We start from the raw sequence: 20,528 nt of genomic DNA, 5'->3' as shown, positions 1-20,528 counted from the left end.
CACCAAGGTTTGTACACAGCAACATGTTCTCTTGTTTGGTTACATGTCAACATCACATGTATGTTATTCAAGGATAAACACAAGAGTAATGAAACAGCCTCCACCTGTATATTCCAGTGAACAAATGTGGTCAGATGTTAACAGATTCTCAGTGTTTAGACAACACAGATCCTGTTTCTTAAAACATGAAGGAACCGATTTTTCAATTTGCACCATTTTTGTGACAGTAAAATAAAAATTTGAATGCAACAAAACTTGTAACAAAAAACTTAAGTGTAACTAGCAGTTCTTTTGAAAGAATAATGCACAAAATCTTTAAAACAAAAAAGTGGGTTGTTGGATGTGCAGTATTTATTAAATTAAATAATAAAGGCTTCATGTATCTAACTATTTAAAAAAAAAAAAAGCTTGTTTGATGTTAATGCTCGTTAGGACGGTTTCTTAGTACACACTGTCCGGTATTCTGGTGTTCAAAGTACACCCAGTGTATCCATAAGGACCATTATTTTATCAATATTTTGTATTGATCCCTTTTATATACAATTGGTTAACTGCACATAAAACACCCAGGATACCTATTTTAAAGTGTACTCCAAAGGTGAAGATTGTGCTACTGGAAATGGAAACGAAGCACCCGAAGGGGCGAGAAAAAAGACACCAACAAAGAGACACTCACGATGAGACCCATGACACGGCATACCAAGGACTAAATGTCTTCAACCTTTCAAGTAAGAACTTAACATCCTTACAATTGAATGTGTTGGACAAGGGTTTAACATTTGTCCACACTACAAATATAAATGACTTTGAGACTAAGGTTGATGGTCTCTTTTTCAATAATTTTTTGTAAACGTTTAGGTGTATGTTTGAGTGTGCTGCTTGGGGTATGCGTCTACTTTTTGTTTTTCTATGAGGTGAATTGTTTTAACACCATAACAAATACTACAGTAATAACAAAACGAAGTGTAATTTAAACCTCAATATATCTAACCAATATCATTCAATATGGAACCATGTTTGTTTTAAATAGAAATTATCAAATAAATAACAATAAAGTTATACAAAACTGTTGGAATTATTTTGATAAGGACAATGTGTGAATTGCCTTATTTAATAAAATATTTTCTTCTTACTTTGCTTCTGTTGTAAACGTTTATTTTCTGATTTTACTGTATTTAGTAAGGAGCATTAAGGATGTCTGTAATGGCATTTTACAAAACGCCGTTATTAACAATGTCATTCCAGCACTAGAAGCTGGCTTTCATTTTTAGCTAGTACCACATGAATGCTTTATGAAAAGTCTGTTCATCTAAAAAGATCCTGAGAAGACCCCACTTTTTCTTAAAAAGGTATCTTGAACAATGCGTGACTTTCCGTGGGGTGGAACATATGTTTTTTCCATATGGCCTAAAAAGAAATATAGAATAAAAACATTAGAATAACTTAAAATGTACATGAAAATACTATTTTATACCATGTAATCATTACACACATACACTGTACTGATGTGAAGAAAAACATCTTAAATTGGGACACTTAATGTTCTCAGTAATAAGGTCAATGTATTCATAATCCTCACATTAATGAAATCCTCAATGAGGTTGGCAGCTTTTCATCCCAGGTTATTCACCTCTCCGACTATTTACAGTCCAAATATTGAATAATGTGCCATTTAAACTGCAGTCCGCAGAGAATGTATAGTGAGGATTGATGATACAGTGTCTTTGGGTTTCAATTGGCACCATTCTCTCTTTAAAACCTGAATGCAGGATGTCATGTCGAGTATAAACTTTACAAATCTTACCTTGATCCCAGCCATACGCCCAGTTAGAGGTCAGTGGGTAGGTGTATTTCTCTTCAGGTTTCTTCAGTTTTCTTTTTTGGAGGTATTTGTGCCTGCCCGTCTCATCTTTGGAGAACCCGTGATAAAGCACCACCTTCGTTTCCGCAGAAACTGGTCTCATTTCTACAAGATCGTCAACAGGTTTCATTTTTTCCTGCACTAAACGAAGTTTCTCAGCAACATCCTTTTCTTTTATCTCTTGCTTTTTAATAACAGGAATCGTAGGCAGTACGGTTTTAATGTCGTGGGTTCTTCTTGTCGCAGTTTTCGCGTACTTTTTTCCTATGTCTCTATGCCATGCAAGTCTGATCGATGTTTCCTTTAACAGTGCCTCTTTCCAAAAACCCTGCCTTTGGCTGGTCATGCTCACTTCTCGCGCCATATTCTCTGTGTTTTACTTTGCTTCACTAAATATAAAACACGGCGAATACAGCGTAAACGTGTGGCTGAGGCTGCTTGCTAGTCTTCTTAAAATTTTCTTTCACGTTTTTCCCAGAAAAAAACAAACAAACAAAAAAAACTGTTTCTCAATCGACTACAATTTCCCCTCCACCTCACAGTTTTGTCAAATGATGCATGCTTTTGCCTGCATGTAGGTTTTAACTTTTCTTTTTAAGTACCTGTTTTCGCTTGAAGTAAAGTTTCTTATCAGTACGGACCTTGACATTGTCACGTACAAATTTGCTTTGGTGACGCTAGGGATGCATGTTGCTATGGCAACAGTATCAGCGCACAAGCCAAGGGATACTGACCTCAAACAGAGCATTCTTCACGCAATATCACACACAGATTTATAAAATGGCTTGGATAAATTAAGTGTTGTGATTGGCTTAACAAGATCACATGACCGTTTGGTAAGCATTGTGTTACCGCACGGCTATGACATCATAGACAAACTTACTTACGGATCTTAATATTACTACACCTAATAGTAACAATGATATAAACAGTGTTTTTGTAGGTAAAAATGTCAACATATAACTGAAACAGCATTTAAATCACCCAACAAACAATGTTTTTGTTTTTTTTCATCTCTGTCACTAAGAATTACAACTTCCAAGTGAAAAAATATTCTAGAAATTTTTGGAAAATTAATTAAAAATAAAAACTGAAATAGCTTGGTTGGATAAGTGTCCACACCCCTTGTAATAGCAATCCTAAATCAGCAGTTCCTGTAGGTTCCCTCTGCTGGGTTGTGTATTTCAAAGCAAAGACAACCATGAGTACCAAGGCGCTTTCAAAAGAACTCCGGGACAAAGTTGTTTAAAGGCACCGATCAGAGGATGGGTATAAAAAATATCAAAGGCCTTGAATATCCCTTGGAGCACGGTCAAGACGATTATTAAGAAGTGGAAGGTGTATGGCACCACCAAGACCCTGCCTAGATCAGGTCGTCCCTCCAAACTGGATGACTGAGCAAGGAGACTGATCACTTTTCTATATATCCCTCATAAACATCATTTTATATATATATATGTGTGTGTGTGTGTGTGTGTGTGCGCGCATGCGCGTGTAAGTCGTGTCAGCCTTCCTGATTCATTTCGATTAGGTTTTCACAGATCTTTAGTAATTTTCATACCTAGTCATACATTCCTGGGGAGAATGTGATCATTAGGACTAGAGTAAAAAAAAAACAAAAAAACAACACAAATTTTAATATAATGTTATAATATAATGTTATAATACAGTGTAGAAAATCACAGAAAATTATTATTAGGAATTATTAATTTTTTTTATCAAAAGGTTTTTTTTTTTTTTTGTTTTTTTTTAATCTTTCGATGGAGAACTAGATGATCATTCCTAATGGTTTTTGGTATTATTTTGTTTGTTTATTGTTTTTTAATTGACAATTGATCATTTTCATATACTTTTGTTTGCTCTAATGCAGACATATATACAGCTAAAAAAAATGGCACTGGTATTGCTTAAGTTCCCCTTTATAATATGTATGCACATCTAAAAATGGCCAATAACAATATAAATATATATATATCACCAATCATACTTTAACACCAGCCAGATGGGTTTTTCATGAACAAGCACTGGTATGGGGCATTAACACAACATTTTGCTGTAAAAAAGACGTTTAAAGATTTTGTTTCTAGTCATTTATTAACACACAAACTAACATTTCCTTGGTAACAAGCACACAAACTCAGTTACAACACAACATACTCAATATGGTTTCTTTTTAACATCAATCATTTTTTTTAAAGGAATAAATCATTTGTATTGGGGTCTTCAAAGACAGGCAGCCCTTCATTGAAGTCTGAAAATACAAACAACCTCAGCCATGTAACTGCAAATCCAAATTGTATAGACAAATACAGTGAATGCACTCTAAGATAGTATTTCATTTTGTACAATTTCTTGTTCTGAAGTTTAAAAAAAAAACAGTTGATAAGGTTTAACAAATCATTGGGATTTCTACAAAATCTTAAAATTAGTAAGAACAAAAATGCTAGACATACCAGTTTATTTTACAAACATAATGTTATATAATAATTTCAATTATTCAGAATAAATCTGGTTAATAAATCTAGCCACTGTTTTTTTTTTTTTTATTTATTTTTAATTTACTGATCTAACATACACGGCCATTTTTCAAATTAATCTGCGAAAATAATGTCAGACAAATGTCGGAACGATGAAGAAAAGTGGCAGATTGAATGATGGCAATTCATGAGTTCCTTCACCAGCCCATTTGCCCATGCTAGAACAGGAACTCTTATAGAAATACAATCATTTTCCACCTCATGACTAGACTTCCTCTTTTCAATGATGTTGCTAGCAATTCCATTCTGGGAGCAGTAAACCACTTCAGTGAGTCCTTGTGGCCTTGTCTGCTTGCATGTTCTGGCCTGAGGGGTATCTGTTTTCAAGCATTCTCTGTGGGCTGCCTGTGCTGGGAGAAGGACAATCTAGGGGAGAGGGGGTGACCTGGGCTAAAGACATACTGCAGAGGATTCGATATGGATGAAGCAGAATCTGTTTAAGCTAAATAACCTAAATTTTTGTGGAAAAGGATCACCCGTCTGTTGCATGCATTAAGATCTAGACTTTAAAAACGAAAATCACTACATGGGTCTTTGATATAAATTACGCTGAAATGTCAACTTCCACCCCACACCAAATCCCTAGTTACCCTTATATGGAACGACACCTGGAAAAGACAAATAGGCAAATGGCTGACATAGCTACTGTTTCTCCTCCTCCTCCTCCTCAATCCCACTTTACTTAAACTAGTCCTGCCCAGCCTGCTGCAGTGCTTCCTGTGGGTTTATCGGAAGTCCTCAGCAGAGAACATGCCCTTAGCTCTGCGCAGGATGGAGTCTTTGGAGGCATCATAGGGATGCTCCTTGGACGGGATCTCTAGCACAGCTGGGATTGATTGTGTGTGGGCATCAATGGCATGCCGGATCATCTCTGCAATGAACTGATTTATCAGAATGATTCCGATATCATCACGGGCCAGGAAACCCCTGAAAAAAACAAAGAAAAAAAAAACACAGTCTCAACAAAACAATAACATGAAAATATTTCTAAAGCATGCGTCTAAATACCACGGAGAACATTTAGATTTGGAAGACCAATTGTATGCTTCAATTGCTAACTTACTCTGCTCTCCATTCATTAAACAAACAATATGCTTTTTTAAGAAAGTAGAGAATCCAGCATAAATTTTAGCCAGTGGCTGAAAAGAGTCTTACTGCCTTTCTTATTGGGAGCTAGCTGAAAAAGCAAGAAAGGACAACCACAAACTAATTTGGACCAGTTCTGGGATTGTGGTCATCTAGGGTAAATCCAGTCTGAACAAGCAGTGGATCATTGTACTCCCAGGACAGTTTGTTTACCAAACGTTCCATGATGCACAATTTGTTTTTGCTAAAAATACTGGGTCAGTCTTAGTCAGTCGATCTAAACAACGGAGACCTAAATCACCACTGTTAAGATAATTAATATAGGGCCCTTTGTGTACCAAGGTTATAAAAATCAATAATCTGCCTTCTCTTAAAAAAAAAAAAAAAGGGAGAATGAGTCGTGTTTAACACATGATCTTGTTGAAGGATTTATGCACATTAATCACAATGCAAACGAATTATAATGGTGCCCTACTCGATATAGGAATCAACCACTTAAATGATTTTAGTTTAGTATGGATAAATGTGAGACTAAGCTTTGTGAAATGTTTTGCATCTGTTCTGCTTTATCTTCTATTTAGTATCCATTCCGGGCATCAGAAATGCACCAGAGACCTAGACTTTCTGAACAATTCGTTAGTGTATAACCCTGATTTAAAGCCGTCAGAACCAAATATCGATTTTATGTGTTTAAAGCAGCCCTTCATGTGATATTGCTAATAAATTGTAAGGTATAAAACTAGAAAATCAGCATTCTATGTTGACCATGAAATTAGTTTAGAATTCCACATTTGTGCAACGATAGTGCAATGCAACCAAGGCACAGTGTAATGTACTAATAGTAATACCTAAATCATTCAACTTTTTAAGCAGCACGAACTAGTCAAATTTGAATTTGTATCTACTGCTTAAAAACAAAAACAATAATCTTGTTTCGGTGACTTTAAATATAAATTTGTATCTGCAAAACGTCAGTAAGCTTAACCAAAATAGATGAAAGGCGACAGCATAGTACAAATCATTGGTAAAAAGGTGCACTTTTAACATGTTCATTATCCATGAAATCTTGTATTTCAGTAGATTCACAGTAAGTACAGTACCCCCGCGATATCGCTCTTACGCATTTTATTACCTCAGTCCAAATGTGTCGGTTACATTTTTTTTTTTTTCATGATTCTGATAAAAGAAAATGTATACTTTCAGAGATATATATATATATATATATATATATATATATATATATATATATATATATATATATATATGCATCGTACTTACTTGAAGGTTTCTTCTATCTCCGTAACGCTGGTATCCTTCTCAATGACCAGAAAATTGGGCTTGCGATTCTTATTCAGCTCCCCGATCCCTCCGAGCAAAAACCCAGTGCAGGTGTCCTCATCCCCGATCACGGCGATCAGCTTACCTCGTCCAGCCATATCGGACAAATATAACAATAACACTCTGTTGAGAGGCTGCAGGAGACAATCTGGAGTCTTCGTAGTATTTTGTTGTGAAGGTAAATACACTATACACTTGAAATATACTGTCTCTGATGAATGACCCCGATGCTTCCTCTTTGACAGTCACGGGACAGGTAAGCATGCGCCGTAGCGAGTTAAACACATCCGCACCGCAGAGACGTCACGCGCACACAGCCACCTATGGAAGGCCATCTGGCTCAAAAATGTGTGCTGTCAGTACACGTTTCAAATAAATTATTACGTGTTACACTATGCGTTCTATTTTGTTAACTACACTTACTATGTTTACTACATGTACAAATTTGGGCCAATCAGTTCTTTAGAAATTAAATAAGAGCCAATGAATTTAAAGAAAATAGCCATACAAAATAAAATTATTATTATTATTATTATTATTATTATTATTATTATTATTATATTGCGATGACCCTTACTATTTTTGACAGTAAATCAGGAGACTAAGAGATAACAATTATTAAGAAATGTATGTACAACCTATTATCTTTCTTATAGTGAAAAGTAAGCATTAAACGTTCTTACTAATTTGACATACAAACATCAAGTATTAAACACTTGCTAGAGGACATGTTTCCAAGACTGCACTGCAGGCATGCTTAAACAAGATCTAGGGGGAAAAAGATTACTATCAAGTTTCCACCTTAGTTACAGCACTAAATGTTTAAACAATAGAGTCAGTTTCCCGAAACAGACATTTCAAACCTACAAGTTCAGTATGATCTGACATATGTGACTAGCAATGCTTATGCCGTTTATGTACAGTAGTTGTGTGGACGTCTATTATTCTGTTGTCAAAGTATTATCATGCCAATATCTTTTTACAACTGACACGCATTTCCAAGCTGATATTAAATTGCCTAAGCGGTTTAGTGCAACTTTATATGTGTTTAGCCATGTTGTGTGTGTGTGTGTGTGTGTTGCTTGCATCCTTCAATCACTGATACATACTACCAATACATAAATAATTCAAAATGTTGGCTTAGCACTTATTTACAGCAAAAACATACAACATGTAGCAATTGTATAATAAATCCATGCCAGGATAAATAATTAAACTCTGCAAGTTTTTTTTTCTAACCACTGGAATGTAAAGAATTTCATTTATATAATCCTGGCACACCAATGCGGATGTTTCACTTCAGACTTTACAGACAGGCCTCTCTGTTGGCAACAGACCGTTGTCACGCGGTGAAGAAGTTAATCTGCTAAATGCCTAATAATACTAGTAATGTTCAACACATTTACATTTCGATGTTTTTTTACTGTTTTCTCTGCGCTTTTTCCCTATCGCTCAACCTCTAACCCTGTGTAACAAACGGTTGTGGTTTTGCTACGCCAACCACACTTGAATGTTAAAAAGCTTTGCCCCTCCCATTTTCTAAATTTCTATTTGCTTGTACACGAATTTAGCTCCAGTATTGGAAATGGTTTGGCCAGTGAAAACGTCAATCACTGTAACGAAACGACAGATTTCTGCGTAGCTCACGCCAACAGGTCACCAAGAAGATACGGGAATAGGCTGAAAACGACAGTTGCTGTGTATACATGTGTTTTGTTTTGCTACTGTAGCTTGTTCGTTTTTAATCAGTTTTAGTGTGTTTTTGCATTTGTTTTTAAACGTTTTTTTTTCGTTTTGCTACTGGAACGACTGCGCCGGTGTACGGTGAGGAGCTGGCTAGGAATTAATTTATTAAAAAAAAAAAAAATAGTTGTTATTAGCTTAATCCTGGACCTTACACAATATGTTTAGTTGAAAAGATTATTCCGTGGTCATACACACTTAAATCAAATTAAAGACAAAAAAAGTAATACATACTTAATACCGTATGCGATTACTATGAACGCGCATTTATTATTGCGTTTAATTAGATAAAGCAGTCATAAATTACCATGTCATACATTTGTTATTTATATTAGTTTAGAATTGTGTGTTTTTACCTAAATCTTAAAGTAAATTTGAATGTCGCGGGCAAAGCTGACGCGCATACCATTCTGCACCACGGTTGAAAGGAGAATGCTAATCACATCAGCCAGATTGCATGGTAATTAATTATGAATAATCAGTATTCTTGGAATTGGTGGCAAAGGGAGTTAAGGGATACAGATACAAATAGACATTATGTTGACAGACTGACATTATTTCCTGCTCTGTTTGCAGCTAGAGCAAGGTTGGTTGCCTAGGTAACACCTCTGCAAAGTGAGCTGCTGCTGTGTTGCTGATACAAAATTCCTGCTGCTGTGTTACTTAAACGTACAAAGATGAGAGGGAACGATCGGGGTCATGACAACAAACGAACGTCGAAATAAGTAAGGTAAGGAAAATTAAAAAGTTGTGTAAGCAAATATTTATTATTAATATAAGTGCCCCATTTGAGCTATGTCTGTATGCAGCTAATACAGAATACAAATAATGTCTATGATGACCTGAAAAGCATAAGATTATGGCCCATGCCTAAGTACTTTCATTTTAAAATCGTACCGTGTATTTTACGCAAGTTACCAGTATATTAAAACGCTTTTCATATGTCTTTCTGTCACAAGGGTCATGCTTTTGACATCATTAACCCTATCCGATTTGCTTGTTTATTTTTGGAGTGGAAAAGACGACTGAGTTGATGCACAGTTCACAACTCCGTGAAACTGACATCTGGGCAGTTCTGGACAATGATGCTTGACGTTTACAACAGTCTAAACGGCAGTAATTAGCAATGAAAAAGCTATTCAGCTTTGGGAAGAAAAAGAAAGGACTTTCTCCCAATACTTCTGACACTGGGAGTGTGGTGTCTGCTGGATATGAGCTTAAGGAAAAAGATCTAGGAAAGTTACACAAAGCTGCTTCTACAGGGGATCTTTCCAAGCTGAAACAGCTTGCAAAGAAACACGACCTTAGCCAGCTGGACAAAGATAACAGGTAAGAAGTGTATTTTTTTTTTGAAAGCCATTAGTAAACCCTTATTGGAGGATGTAGTGTATTGGTTTAGCTTATTTAAAAATAAAAGTGGTCACTCATGTCATGACAGGAGAATAGCAAGCAAAAAAGGTAAATCAAGGTGTTTTTTCTGCAGTTTACCAAATGTACCTGACAATAATCCAGGTAAATAGGAAGTATGATATAGGCATGTGACAGAAGCTAAATACATTATTACCTTGCACAGTTGCAGGAAACATGACAGCAACATACATCAAAGTATTTTGGAAGTGCTATGCTGTATGTGGGTGTATGTCAGGTGGCCACGTTTTTTGTAATTTGTTTATTTTGTACTGTTTGGTTTTTTTATTGTATTAATCTGCATTAATACAGTTGTCAACAGTGGAAATTTGCATTAGATTTTGAAAGAGACTAAAATGATGCTGGCTTTGTAGACTTCATTTATTTGATAAGGTGGCCTTCAGTTTTTGCACCTTGGTTTTATTAATGTTTATGCTGGTTTGTTTTGCTGTAGCAGTTTACCGCAGTCCTTGGTAAATGCAATATGATGACTGGTTGATAAGATCTTAAATCCAAAGATAGTATTTATCACATGCTATGAACACAAATATAAATGTCCCCAATTGTTATAAACATTATAATGAAAGTATTCTAAAGAAACTAATGTTTGACTTTTGACTGTTCTTTTCGATAAAGCCAAAGATACACGTCTGCGCAGTGCCAATGCCTTTTTCATGAAATTATTTTTCGTATATGTATTTTTACTTGGAGATTAAATAAATTATTACACAGTACCAATGCCAGTGCAGTGTGGATGAATCGGATGTTAAATTGCACTTGTATGTTCTTCTGTTTCAGAACGCCTTTACATCTTGCCTGTGCTCATGGGCATGTTGATGTTGTACATTTTCTGACGGAAAGCAAAGCCAAACTAAACCTCTGTGATAATGACAACCGTTCCCCGTTAATGAAGGTAAAAATGTGCAGCATGCCTAGATAAGCATTGAACTGGGACGCCGTGATTCACTACATTACACATGCATACCGTCCTGCAACATGAAACGTTTATAAGCAGAGGGTTCATTTTTCATCGATTTAAATTGTACGGATAATGGAGCACATATGAAAATAAGTTGACTTCTTATATCACAACAGTGAAACATGAGTCACCTATCTGCATTATCAGGGAAAAGAAGACATCCGGAAATGTGTGCTGATAACTTTTCTTTATGCTGTCATTTATAGGCAGTACAGTGCCAACAGGAACGCTGTGTTGTTACCCTTCTGGAACATGATGCTGATCCAAACCTTGTGGATATCAATGGAAATACTGCCCTACATCTCGCTGCCCTCATCCCTGCCATCTCTATGGCCATTCAGTTGCTGGATCATGATGCACGTATAAATGCTACAAACAAGGTAAGGCATATCCGTGGCAAGATTTACATATATCTACAATAGTAAACTATCCAATTGTAATAAAACTTGCTAAAGGTATTGATTAGCACATGTTGTTCATATTATTTAATATGGGGTTTTTATATTTTTTCATGTTTTTTATATATTTCTTACATATTTTTTTCTTTAGGAAGGCTGTACTCCCCTGATTTTGGCTGCTACAGAAAATCATCAGGAGATGGTTGAGTTTTTATTGAAAGAAGGAGCTGATGTAGATGCAAAAGACAAATCCAAACGGTAAATATATTAACCTTAAGTCATTTATTACATCCAATAACTTAGAAATGGCTACCTGCTGAAACACAATTTAGTCCTGCAATAATGTCCTGCAATAATAATAATAATAATAAAAAAGTTGTTTTTAAAAGGTGTAGCATGAATATTTGAACCTGGGTGACAATCAATATGCCCCCTGCTAGAAGTTTTTTCTTCCAGTTGTTCAGAATTGGTACCAAAGAGATTGTAATGAACTGTGCCTTGTACGGCAGCAGACTGAGCTGTGTAGAATATTATGCAGAGCAGACAAACAACACTTATAAGTACCCAGTCATAGAAGACGGTTCATTGGTCTCTGTATCTCGAAACCAAGGTTCAAATCGAAGTCACTACTTACTTACCTATAATGTTTTGTAACATTTTATTATGTATCTATGTAAGGTGAGCTTGTATGAGTTTGTAAACCCTCTGGCTCCACCACTGCCATGACACCTAATACTGAAAGTGTCGTTGATTTCTCAGGCAAAATTTACAGCACCCTTATTGACCTGTGGCCTAAGGTGACCGCCATCTGGTTAATGCTTCGAGATGTTAGCTTCATACTTGGTACACATATTATTCCTTAAGTCAAGTTTAATTGGGTGACATTCATGAAAACATAACCATTTCGTGACAGATTTTTTGCAAAGCTCCTGCTGCCACAATGTCAAAGCCTTGTCACTCATAAACCATTTGAGGTAGTGACCTCATATTTGCAGGGTTATATAAACATTGCATGCTAAATGTCTTGCTGACCATGACATGACTTATGATGTAATAAAGTTGCCATAATGAGCTGCATAGATACAGTTCACTTATTGTTATTGTCTTAATGTTTAGTACTCAGTTGTGATTTTAGATTTTCTAACTTAAGTTCTGTTATTGGTGTTATCCAGTAAAAATGAACCCTCTTACTGCTGCATTGCTTTAACCTTTGGCCAAATCAATGATACAGACCACATGCTTTGAAACAGGGACCTATATTTTCCACTATGGGATAGTAAATGTGGGCAAACTGCCCATCCAGTGAAAAATCATTACATTACTTGTATCCAGTGAACATCAGCCCTTTCAGTGCCAAATTCTTTTAACCTCTGACTATTAATGATACAGATCACTTGCTTTCAGACTATCTTTACAAGCTGTATGATACTCTCTGTAAAGTACAGGTTGTGTCCAGTAGAAATTAAACTTCACTGCCAAATTGTTTCTAACCTCTGAATATATCAACGATAGTCTCTTTCACATTTCACAACCCCATTTCTAGTTCAATTTATGTTGAGATTTTATGGCTCTGGCCTATAGGTTTGCTTTGTGCAGTATTAATGACATCACAATACTGTACTAATAAACACTTTTGAATACAACTATTTTCTGTAGATCTCTAACAGGATGATTATTTTTTATTAGGACATCATTGATGATTGCTGCTAATAATGGCCAGATTAGTTTGGTTCGGTTGCTCTTGCGGTACGATGCAGATATTTCCATAAAGGATGATAAAGGTTGGACAGCTGATGACTATGCAGTGATGAATGGACACCATGCGTAAGTATTGTACCACATACTGTATTTCTAAACTATAATTTTTTTAAAAAAAGTGTAACTATTCTGTGGTTTTCTGGTCATACTCTATTCAGAGAAGGACGTGTTCTAATTTTAAATGAGTATTTGGAAATTGATAACGTATGATTTATAACTATGATTTATAACTGGTTTTTGGTTAGTTTTTCACAGCATTTTAGAATAATTAAAACAGGTCAAACACCCTACTTTTTTATTAAACTGCATACCAGTAATGTTTTCTTTAATCCATCTCAATAACAAAATGCTTACTGTATCTACATAACACTTAAGCAAGTATGCTGAACATCAAAAGAAATGTATCACTAATATTTGAGCATCAAAAGAAATGTATTACTTATATTTGAGCATCAAAAGAAACTTATCACTTACGGTATATTTGGATACAATTCACTAGATGTGATCGAAAAATGACAAACTCTGTTTTAGAGCAGGTGCAGTAACTTTCTATTGTGCTGATTAGCAATTGACATTACGAAGATGCTGCAAAATGATCTGTCGATCTTGGGCAGGTGTTGTGACTCTTGGTCTCCCAGTTCGTGTCCTGTCATTGACAGAGTGTGTCAGGTTATACCGTCTCACCAGGTTTGAAATTGCTGGCTGTGAGCACCCAAAACGGCGAGCCACATTACGCTGCGCTAGTCCAGCCTCCAACATGCCGATTGCACGAAGGCGCTGCTCTCTTGACAGACGTGGCATATTGTTTTTTTTCTGTGGTTTTCTTTATTGCTTTTATTCAAGCTTGTAATTCAACAGCTGAAATCACTCCATATCCAGTGTCCAATCAACTGTCTCACTAATTAGGTGATTAAGTGAATATGCTTCAGTCATAGTCACTCAAGCGTGTCATGGTCAAGGATGAATGATCGAGTGATTAAAAAGAAACCAAAAACATTTTGTCAATGTCCATCATTTAAACTGTTTTTTTTTTTTTTAAATGTGTTCTAATAGTGATAAGTTTCTTTTGATGCTCGGTATACATTATTTGTCTAAATGGTTCTTGTGTCACATATTTACTAATAAATAGACAACCTAGTTTTAGTCTCTTCTTATCAGATGATAATTACTAAAGAAAATTCTAGAAAATGTGTTTCTCCAGCTGAATTATGATGGTGTATTTCAAACATATAGTTTTAAATTCCTAATTGTTTTTCAGTTGTTCACATCTAATAATTGAGCATGGGACAAAGAAAAGACCACCCCAATCCCCTCATTTCTATGGTACTAGTAAAGTGAAGGGTGCGTCTGTGTTCAGCAGTCCAATCCGTGGTACTGAGTCAGGTTTTGCTGTGGGTGGACCAGCTACAGATAAAGAAGGTGAGGTACCTGGAGGGTCTAGATGGTTTCTGTACAATCTAAATGACAGCTTTTTTTTTTTTGGATACGCAGATACATTTTCAAATAGAGCAGTGAAACATATTTCTGTGTTTGTGCAGGTTTTAATTTTTGTTTTATTTAATTATTTTAGCATAAATAAAAACCATTGAGCGAGGATGGCACAAAGATATAATGATCCTAGCCATGTTGTACAGCTTTTTATTTGATTTGTCTGGTAAAAGAAAATCCTACATAGGGGAAATAGTTGCTGTATAAAGTGGTACTACTTATGAATGACACTGAATTGTTAAGTTGCACCACCACTAAAACATTAATAACATGAAAAATTGTTATCCCATTGTTCCCTAATGATCAAAGACCCAATAACATGTTGCAGATTACAGTCTATCTTGATGGATTACCTTTTCAACAGACAGTATACTATAAACCAGAATCGATACTTGCAAGATGTAAATATTCTTTTAAATGCAGCCTTCAGCAAGGTTATCATCATTTTGGCACATTGAAAAATCTTGACCCTAAATTATGTAGCAATAAATTTGTCCTCCTAAAATACGTTTAAAAGAGTGGCATAAATAAAGACATTTGTTTGTTCTCAAAATAAGACAATGTATTATTATTATTATTTATTTCTTAGCAGACGCCCTTATCCAGGGCGACTTACAATTGTTACAAGATATCACATTATACATTATTTCACATTATACAGATATCACATTATTTTTTACATACAATTACCCATTTATACAGTTGGGTTTTTACTGGAGCAATCTAGGTAAAGTACCTTGCTCAAGGGTACAACAGCAGTGTCCCCCACTGGGGATTGAACCCACAACCCTCCGGTCAAGAGCCCAGAGCCCTAACCACTACTCCACACTGCTGCCCCTATGTAAAGTCATTATTATACTCAATTTTTGTATTTATTGAGTTTTTAGTTCTCATGAATTTGTACATTTATTTTCTGATTTAATTATTTCATCTCTACATGCCTTTCCCTCTGAATGGATCTAGAATTGCAACAGTCTCCAAAGCAACAGTCAGGAGCAGGTGATTCAGGGAAAGGTATACTAGCGATCATAGCTGTTCAGCAAACATAAAGTATCACTTTGGCTTTCATCATTGAAGTCGTAGTTTTATTCATTTCAAATGTGAATTGTGTGAGTTTGTATAACCAGATGTAATGCTGTTAGATTCAGTTGTGGGTTAGTGATTTGTCTTGTTTTCATCTGTAGTTGACCATACAGTGTTCTGCTCAGCTGTCTAATATTTTGCGCATATTTTTCAGCAGGACAAAACAATTGACACAATAGATTCTCACGTATTTACATTGGTTTTTCATTTTTCTCTGTTACATGTAGTTGGAGACAATATTTCACAAGAAGAATCCATTAGTAGGTAAGAAAAGAAAATTAGGCCTTAATTTAATTGTTTTAATTGTCAAACTTTGCACCAAACTGATTCAGTGTATCCGTTTTCTTTTCCAGGGTATCGGATAAGGGTGGAGCAGGAGACTCCTGGCCTTCATCAGATGAAGGTGAAGAATTGGATTTTAGCCCAAAGGTACAAAGTTAAAATACCGGTATATCCGAAACTGTAAAATCGTATAACCAGGATAATCAGGATTTTTAAAGATTAATCAGTCTAATTTTATAATTTTCTTTATTTTTACAGAAACTACAAAAGCCAAGCTTGACAAAACTAATGAATGCCTCCCAGAAGAGCAAGAACAATGGTGATTTTATTGATTTTTTTTTTCTCCCATAAAATATTAACTGTGATGTGCTTTGCTATATTAATTTTTTTTAAGTTAATGAATGTTTTTCTGCTTTGATGTAGTTAATGAGAATGGTAATGCCAGACCCCAACCTGTAGAGCATTCAGAATCTATTATATCAGGGAGTGAAGGAGACTCAGAAAAAGAGAGTGAGAATGAAGATGAGAAAGACCACTCCCCTCCCAAGGCTTTTCCCACCTCCCTTCACCCGGCAAACCCTTCACCTGCCTCCTTTTCCAAACTTCCTCAGATGACTTCCACCCCTCTCCGAAACTCCAAACAGGTAAAGTGTTTGTTAATAACTCAACTACTTAACTAATATCATTTCCTTTTATTTCTTTATTTTTTTTTCATCCATGACTTTCCACAGACAGGGACAGTGTGTGATGAACCTGGAGTTTTAGAAAAGGCTACAACAAGCAGGCAGAGTTGTGCTGAGCAGGAAGAAAATTAAAGTGAAAATGAGGATGAGGAAGGAGGTGATGAGGAGGAAGATGAAGATGAGGAAGCAAGTGAAGAAGATGACGGAGGTGTAGCAAGTCTTGAGCATGAAAATCATGAAAGGGCCGAAATAACCGTGGCTAATCCCTGCAGTGTAGTAGGTAAAACTATTGATGGACAAGAGACAATTTCTGCTGCTAGAGGCACATCTGTTGCAAAAGGTGAAGTGTCTGCAGGAGAAGTAGTAGCAGGAAGATGAAAATGTGGCAATAAATGAAGGTGTAGAAGATACTGTTGGAGATTACGGTGTTTCAGTAAATGAAGGTGGTGCACCAGATGGAAGTAACTGCTGGAGACCAACTTGTTGCAGATGAAGAATCTTCTGAAGATCAAGATATTGAAGTAAATGAAGTAGTTCACTGTGCTGTTGTGGGTCATGAAAGCTTGGCACTGTGAGGGTGCATTTGATATAACTACTGCAAATTCTTGGAATGAGACAAAAGGAAAAAAACTGTAAAGCACAAGAGTCCCAAATTGACGATAAAATTGAAAACATTGCTGTGAAGAGAACAGAAATGAGGAGGATGTGATCTGGAAAGCCAAGATATTCAAAGCGGATTTTGTAGCAGCTCTGTTTTGGGCTATCGTAAACATGAGGAAGACATTAAGGAAAGTGGGGAAGAATCTGAAGCAAGTGTACAGGAAATGAAAATGGAAGTTACAGACATAATTGAAGACTCTGGCAAATATTATGAACAGTAGAACGGATAGCAATGACAAGGAAGAAGTGGCATTAAAACCAAGTCCATCTGAAAATGAAGAGGATTCCTGGGACACTGAGCAAGAAATCCGGAACTGTAGTGAAAAGCTAGTTCAACATATCGGTAGGGAAGGGGATGATTTTAAATCTTGTCAAGAAAAAAGTGACTTGTCACATGGCAGTAGAAAATGGGATGAGGGTGCCTATTCAAACACAAATGTGGATGTGAACAAACGTTTAGAAAAAGGTTCTAATTAAATTGAAGACTGAAGTAATAATTTGAGAAGACAAACAACACCAGAGTATAAAGGAGCAGGGAAGTAACCAAGACAGAAAAGATGCTGATGACAATCTCCTAGATTATAGCTGTGAAGAGAAAATAAAATCAGTCAGTTCAAGACATTGAAAAGGGCTCAGAATCAGATATTAGCTGGGGTGAACGTTCAGGTCGACCCCAAGAACCAGGGGTTTTTAATGTAAACATGACTTCTCACCATGAGCCACTGCAGATGGACCAGGAAAACCGGGTGGTCAGAACTACAGAAAAAGATCAAAGTAAAGATTTTAAACTGTTAAAATCGGCCGCTGAAATGGTGGGTGAAAATAACAGTTGCATCCAATAGTTAAAGATGGGAGTACTAAACTCTTCGATTTATATATTGTTTAAAATATGTATGTTGTTCCATTTAGCACCTGTAGAACATGTTATGATTTTTTTGTTGCACATTTAGGAAGAGTATTCAGAGGAAGAGGAAGAGGAGGAATATGAAGATCTTCATATTTCTGGGAAAATTCTAAAAGAATCTGGCACAGTCGGCAGTGCTGTTCCACCGAATGATTTAGATGAAAAGGGAAGCCCTGCAAAAAATATAAAAAGAGGTAAATTGTAACCATTTGAACTTTGATATAAAATGTGTGATTAAATAAAGAAAGGTTTAAGTTGAAAATGATTATTATTATTTTTTTTTAAATCTTCATATCTGTAACAACCTAATTGGTAGCTGCGCCCAATATAGTTACTTTGAGTTGTTACTGTACTTCTAGTTATGTAATGTGAAATAGATGTAAAATCTCCCAGAGCTTATAAGATACTGCATTATAGGCACTTTAGTTCATGTGTTTTCATTTGATCTCTTGTCCCATTCATGTTTCCTTGAATAAATTATTCAAGCTCATTGGCTTAAAAAAAGAAAAAAACAAAACAATTAAAAACATTCAATATCAATACAAGAACTTAGTTCATTACAGGATAACAGGAGAATTTTAAGTTCATTTTTTGGGCTCAGACATGAATAAGTATTAGAATTAGAATTATGACACGTTCCAGAGTTTAAAGATAGCCACAATTAAGAAAAAGAAGATGCAACAGATATTATACAGTACACCCCCAATTCAGAATACATTGGTATGCCATATTGTCTTATATAAGCTAAACTTTTTATAACACAGATTTTTTGTCTGAATTGGGGCTGGCAGCAGCCGAGGAAGATGAAGACTCTCCATGGGACTCCGAGGTAAGTTATTAGATTATTGCTATGAATTACATTAAGTGTTTGTAAATATATCTTATACTGTAAAGTATATGGGGGACTGGGGGTAGGGGGCCGACCATCTGATTAGATAGCATTTTTGGCAATCTGAACAGTTTGGATGTGTTTGACTATTTTTCAGCTGTATAATAATAATTGTTGTATTCCTCTCTAAATATACACTTTTTTAATAGTCTGCTTCTGATAGTCCAAGGAAACAACAGAGTGGGGCTTTAAACCCTGCAGCTAAGGCACAAACAGTGATGCACAGTATTTCCGAAGAGAAGAATGAAGGTAATTCCTACAGGATGTAGTGGGGTTTTTTGCTGATATGTGTGTTTTTTTTTGTGGATTGAGCACATGCAGCAAAATGCAGACTTTCTGTACCAGCTTTTAGTAGCGATTTGTATGACATCATCTCAACTATAGCATTTCATGCTTTACTCAATAGGTTTTATAGGTGAAGATTATGTAATTTGGGACAAATACTATTTTTTTTAAACAGTTTTATAATGACTGCATAATAGGAAAATGTACTTTGAGGTGCCTGTCCCTCTGACTCACATACTTAAAATGTGCCCATATGTCTTTTTTTAATTGTCTGGTGAACGGAAACCTTTATGGATACACATTATGTGTTTACTAATGAAGTTTATTTCTTCAGGTTGGACATTTGTTACATAAAGTAGTGAATACGAGGACACTGCTTTTCACAGTTCTGACGTGTAATTGACTGAGCTGTTGATTATTTTGAAATCTTCTTTCATATCTTTAATAGCCTGAGTCGAGTGAACCCAAAGACTTTTACAGGCTGATTTGTTATTGTTCCCAATGAAGTTCCTACTTCAGGATGCTACAAAAAATTGCACTTTTTACCATATCCGTTAAGTCACTTATGCACATTTTTGGATTTTTTAAGTTGGTGTTTAAAACTACTTACTAGTACTTTAGTGTTTCATGCTTTTTGAATGTTTTTAGGTGTCTTAATTTACACCTTTTACCCAACCTTTCCTGATCAGTACACATACATTATGTCCATTTGTTATCAGTAATTCATTTTACAAAGTAACCTTAGTTACATTTTGCTGTGCAAATGGTGTAACAATATATATTCAATGTTCCTAGCTAATTTCTGTTAAAATTAAAAGTTAAAAACTAAATCTATATTAAATTCCTTCCCTAGACATATTTTACATTCCTTCTTTCTTAAGAGGAGCAAGAGACTATAGGATGGCTGAGCTAGAGGATTCAAGGAGTGTAGGCAGGCCAGTGAGCCGATTGAGATTGGGTATGGATCTCGCTCTTGGCAATTAGTGTTGCGCAAATGCTTTAGAACTTCAAAAAAGCATGATTGTCAACCAGGAAGCTTTGTCCTTAATTCAGATGTTCTCTGTCTTTGGTGCCTGAAGGGACTCATCACAAAAAATCATCCCTGCTACTAACCTCTTAGTCCAGCACGCTTTCTCATGTTAAAAAC

The 20,528-nt window shown here is 35.7% G+C and overlaps 3 protein-coding genes across 14 annotated transcripts in view; 1 reads left to right on the top strand and 2 right to left on the bottom strand.

Annotated features, from left to right (window-relative positions):
- Positions 1-1,060: 1,060 nt before the first annotated feature.
- Positions 1,061-2,600, bottom strand: LOC117414760 (protein ATP6V1FNB-like). The gene is made up of 2 exons (XM_034024548.2): positions 1,805-2,600; positions 1,061-1,407 (listed from the first exon to the last, which is right to left on the bottom strand). The coding sequence occupies exons 1-2, from the start codon at positions 2,223-2,225 to the stop codon at positions 1,310-1,312; spliced, it is 519 nt and encodes a 172-aa protein (XP_033880439.2). The 5' UTR covers positions 2,226-2,600; the 3' UTR covers positions 1,061-1,309.
- A 1,336-nt stretch (positions 2,601-3,936) lies between these two features.
- Positions 3,937-7,102, bottom strand: LOC117415055 (V-type proton ATPase subunit F). Its single transcript, XM_034024988.3, has 2 exons — positions 6,763-7,102; positions 3,937-5,325 (listed from the first exon to the last, which is right to left on the bottom strand). Exons 1-2 carry the CDS (start codon positions 6,918-6,920, stop codon positions 5,124-5,126), a joined length of 360 nt encoding a protein of 119 aa, XP_033880879.1. The 5' UTR covers positions 6,921-7,102; the 3' UTR covers positions 3,937-5,123.
- A 1,301-nt stretch (positions 7,103-8,403) lies between these two features.
- LOC117415579 (ankyrin repeat domain-containing protein 26-like) overlaps positions 8,404-20,528 on the top strand; it is a 32,001-nt gene continuing 19,876 nt past the window's right edge. For 7 of the 12 annotated variants that reach the window (XM_059027322.1, XM_059027317.1, XM_059027321.1 and 4 more), the window contains exons 1-17: positions 8,405-8,646; positions 9,142-9,295; positions 9,525-9,894; positions 10,771-10,885; positions 11,158-11,331; positions 11,501-11,607; positions 13,036-13,173; positions 14,366-14,526; positions 15,559-15,609; positions 15,906-15,942; positions 16,032-16,107; positions 16,219-16,279; positions 16,384-16,604; positions 18,254-18,401; positions 18,972-19,036; positions 19,246-19,345; positions 20,235-20,339. In XM_059027322.1, the coding sequence (XP_058883305.1) occupies positions 9,692-9,894; positions 10,771-10,885; positions 11,158-11,331; positions 11,501-11,607; positions 13,036-13,173; positions 14,366-14,526; positions 15,559-15,609; positions 15,906-15,942; positions 16,032-16,107; positions 16,219-16,279; positions 16,384-16,604; positions 18,254-18,401; positions 18,972-19,036; positions 19,246-19,345; positions 20,235-20,339 (1,762 nt within the window). In that variant the 5' untranslated portion in view covers positions 8,405-8,646; positions 9,142-9,295; positions 9,525-9,691. Of the gene's footprint in view, positions 8,647-9,141; positions 9,296-9,524; positions 9,895-10,770; positions 10,886-11,157; positions 11,332-11,500; positions 11,608-13,035; positions 13,174-14,365; positions 14,527-15,558; positions 15,610-15,905; positions 15,943-16,031; positions 16,108-16,218; positions 16,280-16,383; positions 16,605-16,798; positions 18,116-18,253; positions 18,402-18,971; positions 19,037-19,245; positions 19,346-20,234; positions 20,340-20,528 lie in introns of those variants that run through there. The other 5 variants (XR_009329189.1, XM_059027315.1, XM_059027318.1 and 2 more) reach the window with 5 other exon arrangements.

Source organism: Acipenser ruthenus, chromosome 7 (genome assembly GCF_902713425.1).
Source record: "Acipenser ruthenus chromosome 7, fAciRut3.2 maternal haplotype, whole genome shotgun sequence".
NCBI classification, from domain to species: domain Eukaryota; kingdom Metazoa; phylum Chordata; class Actinopteri; order Acipenseriformes; family Acipenseridae; genus Acipenser; species Acipenser ruthenus.
This window is presented reverse-complemented; position numbering and strand designations above follow the sequence as displayed.